The 14,005-nt window shown below is 39.7% G+C and overlaps 1 protein-coding gene across 5 annotated transcripts in view; it reads right to left on the bottom strand.

Annotated features, from left to right (window-relative positions):
- LOC139122136 (solute carrier family 12 member 2-like) overlaps positions 1–14,005 on the bottom strand; it is a 215,996-nt gene that overhangs the window by 43,988 nt on the left and 158,003 nt on the right. For 4 of the 5 annotated variants that reach the window (XR_011549408.1, XM_070687546.1, XM_070687547.1 and 1 more), the window contains 2 exons: positions 9,786–9,897; positions 6,141–6,208 (listed from right to left, as the gene is read on the bottom strand). Coding sequence is in view for 3 of the 5 variants with exons in the window: in XM_070687546.1 (XP_070543647.1) it covers positions 6,141–6,208; positions 9,786–9,897 (180 nt within the window). In the remaining 2 variants the exon portion in view is untranslated. Of the gene's footprint in view, positions 1–106; positions 848–1,131; positions 1,602–6,140; positions 6,209–9,785; positions 9,898–14,005 lie in introns of those variants that run through there. The other variant, XR_011549409.1, reaches the window with a different exon arrangement.

Raw genomic sequence — 14,005 nt, 5'->3', positions numbered from 1 at the left:
TTTTTATGGCGTTGTTTATACAGCATGCAGCAGGGTTCCCGCTCCTCAGAGTCAGGGCCGGGTGTGTAAAGGACTCTATTGTGGCGCAATATATCGTATTTCCTGGAAAGTTGGAAAGTTTAATTATGTTTAAATAATTCTACACAAATAACAAAGTCAATCATTATTACATTTTCATTTAACTGTGCTGGACGGAAAAGAAATGTAAGGAGAGAAAAGATACGTTCTGATGAAAACGTTGCCTCTAAAAGTAGCTACTGTCAATGCATAGTACATATAGTCCATCCTAATTTACGGTCTAGTGACGGGTTGGATGACACAGTCTGTAATGTCTCTTTTTCTCAGCTGCCGACGAAAAGGTGTAGAGACGGCAGCGTTCACAAATTCCGAGGTTTAGCTTATTATATTTCGGCATGCGCTCGCTTGGTACCACTAGCCTTGGAAGAGCGCTCGCCTCAATAAATGTGGCATAATGGTCCGGATGTTCGGCACTTGGTATAGGTGCTGGCAGTCCTTCGCGAATGAAAGTTACCGCCTCTGTCGCTTGCACAGGTTTGGTTGCACAGTGGCTGCATCCATCGTCTGCACACTTGCAAAATAGCAAAATCCCGATCCGCTTTTTAACGTGCTTCAAGACCATCTCCACCTCACTCCTGATGTCTTCATTTTCTGGTCGATGGAATTCTTTGGCACTGGCTGTTTGCAGCAAACTATGCACTCTATCGTAGTCGGAGTACAGATGGTGGACGGATCCGACACACTTCTCATACGTAGGGGTAACTTGATGTCCATTATGCTCGACGTTCGTCCAATGCTGACAAAGGATGGCCATCGCATTGTCAAAAACCTATGGAGATATGTAAAAACAGCATCACGTTAGCATTTAGTCAGAAAAAAAGGCACGATTAAATGAAATAATGGGAGACTGCACAATGATGAACAAAAATGAAAACAAGTGAACGAGTCAAAACATATTTACACTTCCAATGTCATTGCATAACATTAGCATAACAATACATCACAATCTGAAAGAGGTCATGCATGGTAATACGTACAATATTCATTTTTGTCCGGACATATCTTAGTAGGGGATGAGAACTAGTACCTCCAAAATAAACATCGGTAACTTACCTTTGCCTCTTTTTCTCGCCTCTCTTCCGCGGCCAGTCCTCTCTGTGCACATGGGGCAGCGGCTTCGCCATCCACTTTGTCTGGCAGAGTGACACCGGCTAACTTTTTTGACAATGTGGCCCAGCCTCGCTCTACCATGTTGTATGCTCTGAAACCAGGGCAGAACGACGTCAAAACCAATACATCTAAGTTCAAGTCCCTCCATAGTCTCATGTAGTAGAACACATTGGTGATGAAGTTCACGTTATAGTCTGAGCCACCATCGAGTACAGCACACACAACTGGCTTCCATCTCTGGCGTACCAGCAATGCGATATCACCTACATGTGCTGTGATGCTGCAAGGCCGGAACGACTCTACGCGATTTATGACTCTCAACGGACCACTTCTCCCGTAACTGTAGTGCTGCCATCCTAAATCGTCCACACACATCGCCGGCTCACTTTGGCGCTTCTCCAAGATCATGTATCCTGCCGGTGTAATCAGATAACCCACATTAGGAAAATCATGATCTGGTAGATTCGGCGTGTCAGCGGTCGGAAAATATCGAGTGTTCTGAAAGTGGCGAGACACGGCCGTCACACCAACTCTCACTTTGTTCATATTGTCACATGACAAGGATAGTGTCGAGTCTTGAAACCGCGCCGCAAATTCCATAACATATTTCACTTGACCGAAGTAAAAGTGAGCATTCTCATCAGCCTTCCTTACGTTGTTGGTAGTTGAAGCTACCTTAGCATCAATATCCCCAGTGTACATGGACGCCGCCTGAAATTTCTTATTCGGTGCTATCATCCAACGAGATATAGTATTTAGGCTTACTCGATGCTTCTCAATGTCCCGATCAGTCTTGTAAAGCTGTTGCTGAATCTGGCTCAGCGTCACGCCGCAGTTTCCAGTTGTTTCCCGTCTTCGTTGGTGTGCTTCGAATCCGTTGCTTTCTATGAAAGCATTTGCTGCCTCAATTGCAGCCGGGAATAAATCTGTAATTTTCGGCCTGCCTGCACCTTCACGTCTACCCTCTCGCTTTCGCTTGACTTCTCTTTCTTCGGTGGCATCGGTATTGGTTACCCCAAGGGCCGACGGAGGAAAAATTCTCCGTACTTTCTGAACTGCTTGGGGTAAATAACCACTCAAAGGATGGGTCAGGGCTTGCAACCCCAAAGCAAGATTCAGGGCCCTGAAAAGGGCCGACGGAAAATAAATTCTCCGCACTTTCTGAACTGCTTGGGGTGAACAACCAACTGTTAGTGTTACCGTACGACGCCATTGCTGAAACTCAAATAAAAACTTTTCCTTTCTTAGCTTGCAATGCGTCACTATATTTACATATGAATGAAAACAATTAGCAAATTTCAGCGTGCAGATTCCATTGTATCGCTGTATAAGAAGTAATTTCCTGTTCGAAAGGCATCTATTTCATAAAGGTTTCTCTATCCAAGTGGGTACAATAATTTCACTATCACTGACCTAGAAGGCATTTAGGGTTTACATTATTTTCAAGGCGCGTAAAGTGAAATTTTACAAGTTTACCGTCCTAGAAAACTTCGATCATAGTACATATCAGACATTGTCCAGTTTGTGTAATTGGAAGAGGGGTGGTCAAATAACATATAAGAAGAAATTTTGTGAATTTTACAATCATCTCAAACTAATTATTTTACGATCATACTTGTAACAGCTTCCTGTCGCCTAATGTACGTTGGAAACCAGTGAAACTACATTTTTGCCGTTCGACCCTGGAGAGTACGTTCTCAGATTTATGTGACCTTTGAGGCCAGTATTGAAGTAAGCTGATTTTTTTCAAAGTTTACCGATGAGACGCGTTAAATAAAAAAACATTATTTATAGCCAACCATATGTAAACGTACCCGGACCAATAATCATAGACGTAAATTATATCATAATAAGGAATGTCAATGCCGCGGAATCGTTGAAATTCACTGTGTGTAGTGTAGATAAAGTCGTGTCTACCACAATATACTGTAGGCCTACAAACTGATGACTTAGAATACACCATAGACTCAGCGTAATTTTGTCGTCGAGAGAGAGAGAGAGAGAGAGAGAGAGTCATAAAACAAATTTAACAGTGCATCCTCTGCAACTCGCTAGCTATTCTCGATCTCAGGAACAAGAGTGTTGGTTTTCTATAATTTGCATCATTACTATGGAAACGGCAGGCAATTTCCGAGAAAGGCAAGCATAATTCCAAGTAGCCACACTTTCACTGTTTTGACAACGTAAAATGATTCGCAAAGTTGTCACCTCTGACCTTTTACGTCATGTAGCTGCTAATCAAAAGATTGCCGTCGTCAGTCGCCAGACATTTGTAAGTGTCCACACATCTATCAAATTAGCTTGGCGTTCCCATGGTCATGGGCATTCGCGTGAAAGGGAGAATTTACAAGTCTGTCGTCAAAGTTTAAATGATTTTGAGAACTTTTCAAAGCAAGATCTTTTTTTACGTCCACGGTCTATGTCAGTCCATTTTGCTTCTACTTCTGAGGTGAAGAAGACGCACTTCAACAGAATCAACTGGTTCATCGCCACCTACAAGTAATACGTTTTTCATTCCTGTCTAGCTGTTGTTTTATTGCATGATTCTTTCGTGAGAGCAGGCGCAAAGGGAAGACCCCAAGACCAAAATATACTTCGCGCACATACTGGTGATGTGATCGGGAGGTTTTATTGTTGGACACTGCGCAAGTGTGTCATTTGACATCGACAACAGTCATATTAACTCAAGGCCGTTTCAGAGCTCATTTTTGGACCATATTCTCAGTGTCACGTAAACAAGGACAACAACAGTTGACAATATAGACGCAAACAGCACCACATGAAGTTTTCATTAAAATGTATCATGTACAAACAGACACAAACATGTAAATACAGTTTACTAGTTTACCGTCCTCGAAAACAGCAAACACTCTCACTGTTACACACGCACACTAATTATGACCTTGAAAGTTCATTCATAGACTGTTCCGAATCAACATGGTTATACACCAAAACTCGACACGCACGGTAGGGTTACCAACAGTCATACATCAAGCATGGTGCTCCTTCTACCGCCATGCATCAAGTTTGTTGATTTCCGCTGACATGTACATCTAATTATTATGCATTCACGAGGGCTGCAGTATTTATGCTCATGAATATTCGTACAAACTCATGAATATTCACCGGTATCGACAGTCGTCGCGACAGATCGCTACGTGTCCCGCGGGATCGCTAGTGATTGCGGCCACTTTGATTTTGACAAGCTCCCTTAATTCATACAAGGAAACATGATGTATGCTGCGAAATGAAACGAAAACGTCCTTGATACAGTTTTAATCACGCAATGATAAAGTGGTCAAGTACAACAAATGAGTAGGCTATGGCCACGGCCGGTCGACCGCATAGCTGGTTGGATGTTCTTGTTAGCATCCGGCAATGGATATATGAAATATGCCTCCCACTGACGCTTGGTCATTACACGGTCATTCATGGAATTACCATGATCAGAAATGACGAATGTCACTTTATTGAGATATTTCCACAATCACACTGTGGCAATTTAGAGGTGAGTATGACGTCTATTTGACGTACCTCATCGTCCGCCAGCACGGGTCGTTAGCCAGACAGGAGTCTCCTGATTTCGGGAAGCATCTGGCTGCCCTAACAGCAGGCCTTGGCAAGCGAAGATGATTTGACCTCACTCTGCCTGCCATTTGTCAACTCACGTGCATGCACACTACAGATAGTGGTTGACATTGCTCCATCGAGGTCCGTCGACTAAGGACCTTGACTCCTGTCTCTTATTCATTTTTACTACGAAGAGTAAACTGTATGAATAAACTGTAATTATGATACCAATATTGCGCGCGTCATTGTAAACATATTTTTATTCGCCAACTGACAAATCGTGTACTATCCAGTACGCGCTAACTAAGCACCCGTGCAAGCTATATTTTGCATATTCGCTACATTTTAGCACTCGTACTTAGTTCAACGCTCAGTTCTTCTTTTTTTCCCCCAGTTTGACGCTCACGTCGTAATTTTCAACGCTGTTTGACACTCACTTTGTCATTTCCAACGCTCAGCTCAACACTGACTTTTTCTTTTGCCACGTTCAGTTTGACGCTCACTTTGTCGAATTTGGTACCCTTACATACCTGATGATTGGCTGCGTCAATGCGGGCCAACAAAAGGTCAATCTCGCCATGGTCAGTGGCGGGATTGACCTTTTGATAACCTGCACAGACACAGCCGACCCTGCCACAGACGTAGACAGCTGCATTTGCACAGCCAGTACTTTCCCTATCGCCAAGATGGAACGAAACAAGTTCGTTGTTGTGTAATTTTTTTTCAAGTTCCTTGAATTTTTTTCTTTCTTTTTTCTTTCTTTAAATTTTTGCCAAAATTTAAAACTGGTCAAACAATTTATCAGACATTTTCGATCAGGTTAGCGGGAAACCTTTTGAATGGCGGTCTTTATTTGGCATGGAGTCACATGTTTCACATGAATCATAAATCATGTGATGCACTATACAGCCAGGTTATTCATGCAAAAAGAGTTTGTTTCTCGTGTTACATAGTCGATGACAAATACTATCAGATACAACTCTGAGTACAAATTTTTTATAATAGTGAAGTAGATTGCCTGGCGCAAAAGGACTGGTACCGAAGAACCTGACAGTGTAAAATGGCACAGACTGCATGGTGCAAAGGATGGTGCAGCTGCTTGGTGCAAACCCCTGGCACAGAGTGACCTGATGCAGAGTATATAAATTGGGCCTCTCACATAACTCGACTTTGACAATTCAATTTCAACTTTTGGAAGCTTTCTATTTTTTAGCCTAAAGTAGTGGAAGGGCTATACACAGATGTACAGTATTTTTAATCCTCTACATGTGGTGGAGGGGATTATACACCAGCAAGGAGCTATCCTTGAACAAGGTTGCTATAAATATTTTTTATATATATGGTGAACCATAACATCTAATATCTGGTAAATTTTTACTTACATGACAATCAACTTTGCATCCTTTGAGTGCTGATGGAGCAGTTCACCAAGGCGTATTTGACGGTTAGTCTGAAAAAATCAATGACAGATCTGAAGTCATCAAGTGAAGAGAGGAGCTCAGGTTGCTGGTATTCTACTTTAGATGCTTGAGGAATTTCTGAAGATATGAAGGGGAAGTTTCCTGCAGTTCTGTCAGGCTGAACAGTTGACCCGTCCGAGTATAAGCCCCCGGTTCGGCAACACTAAACAGCTGTAAAACTAGGGGAGGGGCTTATACTTGAGCAACCCCATGTTATCTGGCATGGACGCATAATTTATGCTAATTTTATGCACGATTTTTTTTTAACACCACTCAATCTTTCTATCGCTTTCAAAATCGACTTACACAACCAAAGAAATTGATTGTACAATCTCTAAATACAGAAGTGACATTTTGGTGAAATTCAGCGTCACAAAATCCCCCCAAACTTGAAACAAAGACGTCATGTATGCTGCTGATCAACAGTAATGTGAACAGGCATGCATTGCCTACACGGAAAGGCAACTCAATATTCCAGTATCAAACTGTCTACATCTTGTGAAAACAACAACATAGCAGTGAAAATTGTAATAGTCACCAGGAAAAGTCTTCACAAATGAAAGGATAATTGCTTCAAACAAAAGAAACTGCATGTTTCAAGCATGAAAACATCGTGGCTGTGAATGAAAGTGAACAATGGCCGACGTGAGTGAGACTATTCTATTTAGGTGACGGGGTGAGCAGGGTCAAAGAATCAAGATAGTACTGAGAAAACGTGTCATTTTCCTTACGATGCTGTCAAGGAAACTCCAGTTTCCCATTGTTTTAACATCTTTTAATGGTTTCTTTATTATCTAAAAGCAATTTTGCCAAGTTAAATGACCAAAATATACTCTCCTAACCTTTCTGTATTTGAGTTACACAAGGGTAGGGGCTTATACACGGATGTAATGCATTTTCTAAAATCCTCTGAAATCAGTAGGGGGGCTTATACACGAGCAGGGGCTTATACTTGGACGAGTACATATATGTGACAAAATGAAAAGTGACAAATTGTTGTTTCATAGTATAACACAGGCATGTTTTCAAATATATTGATTAAGTTTCCTGAATCCACTGTGTGTTGATAAATAATCACTGCCTAGTGAGGTGACATTGTATCGTTGTATTCAGCCCATTATGGAATTGCTAACTGATCAAACCTCCATATTTTCACAGTCGTGGCAAACCTTTCACCGTGTATCAAGGACACTTTGCTCACATTTGATCAGATGTGGTTGGTCAAATATGAATGACATGCCAGCTTTGGTGTCGGGCTGTTCACGGTTTCTTTTAACTAGTTTCTTTAAATTATGATGAACATACAATATCATGATAAATCAAAGTAAGACTTAAGTGGACACTAAAAAAACAAAAGTAAATAAATGTAAAATATAAAAGTTGCAAACAAACAAAAAAATGAATGAAATAAAAATAATCTTACTCTGGCTGGTCCACTAATATTGCTAACAGAAATGTAAGATTTTGTAAATGACACAAGAACATCACAGATGAAAAAGGTGATAAAGTCTGTTGAAATACATTTCACAAGTTCACTATGCATTGCGGCACTGGCTATGTACACACGGCCTGCTGGAAAGTCATGCATTGGTTTTTTTTATGTATGATATGTAGGTCACATACTTTCTAGCTAGTGAGACGCGTACACAAAAAAATATTGCTATATTTACCAATCAGATAAAGCTTTACGTGATGTCATTGAGTGATGTCATTTACATGATGTCATTAAAATCAATCAATCGCGCAGTATGAGAGAGCTATTTTTCTTAGATTTTAACATGAAAAGGAAATCTCAGGAAAGGTAGCTCTCTGTTTTGAGAATAATTCCTAAATGATCAAAGTCTCTGTGTAATGAAATGGTAATGTGTATTCATGTCGATTTAGACAAATTATAAAACAAATATTGCAAGATTTTTATCCCATGAGTTTCTCAACTTTCTATTTTACTGTTTGGGGATGGTCTGAAATGGGAGCTTGTTGATCAGTCATTGCTGTTTTCCAAATTATTTTAAGCAAACAAATTTTGTCAGTGTCTTTAGATTATTGCGTTTGCAAAGTTGCCATTGATTTTACATCGAAATAAATAAAGCTGCAGTGAATTTGAATGATGTCAGTTGTGTATACATCAGCCTTGTACTGCAGCTTAGGGATTTGTGACATCTGTGGAAACTTAAGTCAACTGATTTGATGATATTGCATTGTGTACAGTCTGAACAGAACATGCTTTTATGAATTCACAGTGTCTGTACGACACACATGTAGACTGTTTCCCGATCAGCAACAACGAGTTTTCAAATTTCAGATCGCATCAGATAAATATTGGACTTAATATAGTAAAGTTGCACAGTGACTTTACAAACAGTTCTATTGAGCCTGAATGAGAGGTAGAGTTCTGTAGTGTTCACCATGAAGTGGAGTAGAATATAACACATATAACACATAAATAAATAACACATATTTTTGGTGATTTCACTAAGTGTGCAATGTATGAAGTCACTAGCATTTGTACGCGTCAAACTTGATACATCAAGTACCAATAAATCATATGAAAAATAAACAGCTATATTGAGGTAGAAAATGTATGCTTGTACATGTGTTGTTGAAAAAACCATGGCACATGCTTTTTTACTCCAACATAACACACTATAGTAAATATTTACATTGATTAAATAATACTTTTTTGTGAAGACATCCCCATGAACTGATGAGAAATGGAGCATGAACCAGTGTTGCCGCCAGGACGCGCCCTTGCGACGATGTCCCCAAAACGGAACCCATTGTCCCGCACTGCCGGTAACCTCAGGCACACTCATAACTGTGATGGGTGTAGTCTACAGGTAATATCTGTTACTGACGATGATCTTTGTTTTGCATAATTATTGTGAGGCTTACACAACGTACTTTTGGAGCTAGCTATATGATTAAAAGTAATTAACATGCTGCACTTGATATCATAATTAGCTTGACTGTAGTCCGTCTGAGCTCTGATTTGCGGCAGATATGGTATACCGCTTCAATTGCCTGAAATTCAAGCAGAGTGAGGCGGTCCCGGTAGCTTGATTTTTGTTCAGTGAAACTAATGTGTTACGAAATAATGCAAAATTTGATTGACAATTGCTTGTTGTCCCCAAAATGTACAAAATGTCCCCCAAAATAAATGGTAGTGGGACACAGTGTCCCCTGATCTAAAATTCCTGGCAGCAACACTGCATGAACACACGAAACATTTGGTCAACCATCACACATGTCGCAAACTCTAGACTTTAAAGGGTTTGTACCTAGAAACTAATTAATTTTCACCACTCTTTTCTATGCTTGATTTGGAGTAGTGAACCTTTTTATACACAACATTAACACCACATTTATTGTGAATTTGATCGGGAATTTTGGGAAATTGTGTTAGCCAGCAGCTGGAAAGATACAAAGACAGAGAGAAAGCAGTAAAACCTGCTTTTTGTAATTGTGTAGACAGTTAAAGGAATGAAAAATTCTTACAATAATTAAGTTATCACATCATTAAAGTAGTAAGGCTAATGAGAATACGAATTTGACACTATTCGACTTTACCTTATCCTTGAAAGACTGCAGACTGGCATGGGTAATTTTCCATGGAAAATCTTCTTCTTTCTCCTCATGGTTTAGCATGTATGGTTCTATTAATTCTTCAAAGCGTCTGATACTAGGGAGTATAAAGTGAGAATACAAAGTGAGGTATACCATGAGTGCCACCTACATGTATGTGGTGAAGCAATAATACCAGAAAGTATAACAGTTTGGCAAATTCAAACCAATTAAATCTTGGTATTTATGTTTGCTTGGACACAGATCAAGATGATGTGTGAAGAATGTTAATATTGAAAGGCAAACGCACACTTCCATGAATCACTAGATCATGGATGGTTGTATGATCACTATCTCTATACTAATGATACCTATGTTTAACAGCTAGTCAGATATAGAATACAATGACAACTACTTGAAATATCTGGAACATGAATTTATCAATTGTTTTGTCAAAAAGAGGAAAGTATTATGCAAATTCCAACACCATTTGTAACAAGTCATCGTTGATGACACAGTCCCCACTTGTTAATGGGTACTTTGATTACAGGTCGTCAGAGAGGATAGAGTCCTCTTCATTAGGTCTGTGATAAAAGTACTTTTGAATAAATCTGCTTGATACATGTCTGAGTTGTAGTTCAGGACATGAAAAAATCATAATAAAATGGCCACACGGCGGCCATATTGGACCGTATCACAAAACAAATCAATGTGCATATGTATGACATAGGTCAATGTCCTTGTACCAACTTTGATTAAAATCGGTTGAGATATGCCTGAGTTATGGCTTGGTACATGAAAAAATCATAACTAAATGGCTGCACAGCAGCCATATTGGATCGTATCACAAAACAAATTGAAGTGCATATGTATGACATTCGTCAATCTCCTTGTACCAACTTTGAATAAATTCGCTTGATACATGTCTGAGTTATGGTTCTGGACATGAAAAAACGTAATAAAATGGCCACACGGTGGCCATGTTGGATCGTATTACAAAACAAATCAATGTGCATGTGCATGACATGTGTATCACAAAGAAAATTGACGTGCATATCTATGACACTGGTCAATGTCCTTGTACCAACTTTGAATAAAATCAGTTGCAACATGCCTGAGTTATGGCTCTGTACATGAAAAAAATTGTAATAAAATGGCCGCCTGGCAGCCATATTGGATCGTACCACAAAACAAATCAATGTGCATCTGAATGATATATGAAGTAATCTTTGTACCAAGTTTGAATAAAATCGCTCCAGGCATCTCTGAGATATCTGCGTGAATGGACGGACGCACGGACGGACGCACTGACGCACGCACGCAGCACGGACATGACCAAACCTATAAGTCCCCCCGGACAGTGTCCGTGGGGACTAAAAAATAGTGACAATGTCACTGTTTGTGCCCATACAGTTATCAACAAGTCATTGACAATGACATAGTCCCCACTTGTAATAGGAGTATTAGTCTTGATGGGGCAGGGAAATGTGGTCATTAAGAAGTATCACTGGAGTGTATATGTTCAGATCTATGGACACATAGGTCTATGTCATTGTTCCCAATTTGAAACAAGAGGCATGTCTAAGTTATGGTTCTAAATCGGGAAAAAGATCAGACTTCTAGCTGTATTGGCCAGCCAAGAAATACATATGCGCATAATAAATGAGGTACAAGATGTGACATCTTAAGGTCTATTATCCTATCAAAATTGAAGCGTAAATAACTTGTGGTTACTGAGTTATGCATATATATGCATAATCAAGGCCAAAGGTCATCAAGGTCACGTGACATTTTGATAAAAATTGTATTGCTAATTAATCAATATATGCAAAAATTCAGACCTCAAGCTCTATTGGCTTGCCCACAATTATATATGTGCATAATTAATGAGGTAAAGCATGTGTTGTCATAAGGTCTCCCATCCTACTAAATATAAAGGACATAGCACTTGTGGTTACTTATTTATTGACATAATCGTGTATTTTAGGTAAAAGGTTATCGAGGTCATATGACATTTTGTCAAACAATTTCTATCCTATAGTCTATCCCTATATACCAAAAATCATACATCTAGCTCTATTGGCTCGCTCAAAACTAGATATGCACATAATTAATGAGGTACAATATGTGGCGTCATAAGGTGTCCCATCATACCAAATATGAAGGGTGTAGCACTTGTGGTTACTGCGTTATGGACAAATATGTATATATGAGGTCAAAGGTCACCGAGGTAACGTGATATTTTGTAAAGAATATTGTCTTGATAAGTTATCCAGTGTTTCCCCTGGGTTCCAAAATCTTGTAGCAAATTTGGCTAGAAGCCCTAAAAAATTATTCGCCAAACCAGATATTCAATTAGCCAAGCCGATACCACTGATCACAATGACGTCATTTCTTTCTCATTAATATGTAAAAATAAATATTTGTCTGCATTTTCCGTTAGAATGACGGAAATAAACCCTGTTAGTGCTACTATGGATACTAAAAGTAACACCAATTTATGGTTCAGATTACAAGGTGCCAACATCAGCCACGCATACAACATAAAATTTGTCCGAATTTCAAGCGACACTTGTCTAAAGTTAGGCGTATGCAACTATATTCAGTAACAAACCTGAAATCGCTATCGTGCGATACTGTATACATATCGCTACAGACAACAGCACGAAACCTGGTTCAGCATACTAGTTTTTTCAAACGAATCAGATATCCATTCTCGTAGCAGTTCGAAAGTAAAATACTCTCAGACTTGAGAAATATATGCATTTTTTTAGACTTCCAATACATTTGCTTTACGCTTGAAGTTTAGCAAGCGAAGCTCGGACAGCGCTCAGCGTATCAATGGCGCTTGGGTCAGGGGTCATCATCAAAGACGTCAGTGTGTATTCACAGCCATACAGCTTGAATCATGCCATGGATCGCGGAAATCACGGATCATAAATCCAAATGTTCACGTCTATTATGTTAACAGAACCGTAAAATATCAAATATATACCCTTTTGATATGGAGAAACATCTTTTTGTTTCACTGACGATCAAGTTAAATGCTCAAATATCGCGACAAGACTTTGCGTATTTATTTGCACGATGTGAACACGGAACTGGGCCGACTCGGCGGACGAGCGAGGGCTTCTCTGAAAGTCTGTATACGATGTCACGTCACAATACACCACGGTCCGTGATACACTGAAAATTGCCGCGAATTTATATTTAAGGAAGCCAATTCACACAAGTTTCTAACGTCAGTAAAGGTATTTTCTCGTTGGCAGCAATACACCACCAACATTTTCGCTATTCAGGGGTGCCTTACTTGCTCTACGTTAAAAAAATGCCATGTGTATGCTTTTGACCATGCATGCCGCTACCTTCCTTTCCAAATTCACGGTCGACTTTCCTACATTGATCATAATTTTTCTTTCCATTTCATAGCTTTACTTACGTTTAGAATGTAGGGATGTTTCCCCCCATATTGGTGGAGCAGCCAAAGTCAAAAAGGAAAGTTTGCCGTTTTTGCTTAGTTTCGCCGTCTCTACGATCCTTCAATTCAGTGTTGACGATGACATGGCTGTCACTGCACAGAGTTATCTGTAGGCACACATTGCGCGTAGTCAAACCAAAAACTTCGCAACATTTTAGTCAACTAGTCATGATATACATGCGGTACTATTGATTTGTGAGTTATTTCGTTACAATTTTATTCATACTCTATGCGTTACAAATAGGATCTCCTGACGCATAAGGTCGGGGATGCACCGAGATAAAGCATTACGTCTCAAGTTGAATGCAGGACATGTGCGCGCGGACAGACAAAGTGATGACGTCATAGTGCAATTTTCGATTCGCAAGTTTGGCTAACTTTTGCCAAAATCTTCTCGCCAAACGCTACTTTTTTCTCGCATTTGCGATTTGGCGAGCGGGCAGCGGAAACACTGGTTATCCCTATATACCAAAAATCATACATCAAGCTCTATTGGCTCGCTCAAAACTAGATATGCACATAATTAATGAGGTACAATATGTGGCGTCATAAGGTGTCCCATCATACCAAATATGGAGGGTGTAGCACTTGTGGTTACTGAGTTATGGACAAATATGTACATTTGAGGTCAAAGGTCATTGAGGTCACGTGACATTTTGTCTAAAAAATTGTATTGCTAAGTTATCCCTATATACCAAAAATCAGACATCTAGCTCTATTGGCTCGCTCAAAACTAGATATGCACATA

Source organism: Ptychodera flava, chromosome 21, assembly GCF_041260155.1.
Source record: "Ptychodera flava strain L36383 chromosome 21, AS_Pfla_20210202, whole genome shotgun sequence".
NCBI classification, from domain to species: Eukaryota; Metazoa; Hemichordata; class Enteropneusta; family Ptychoderidae; genus Ptychodera; species Ptychodera flava.
The sequence above is the reverse complement of the archived record's forward strand: the minus strand, read 5'-3'. Positions and strand labels throughout refer to the sequence as shown.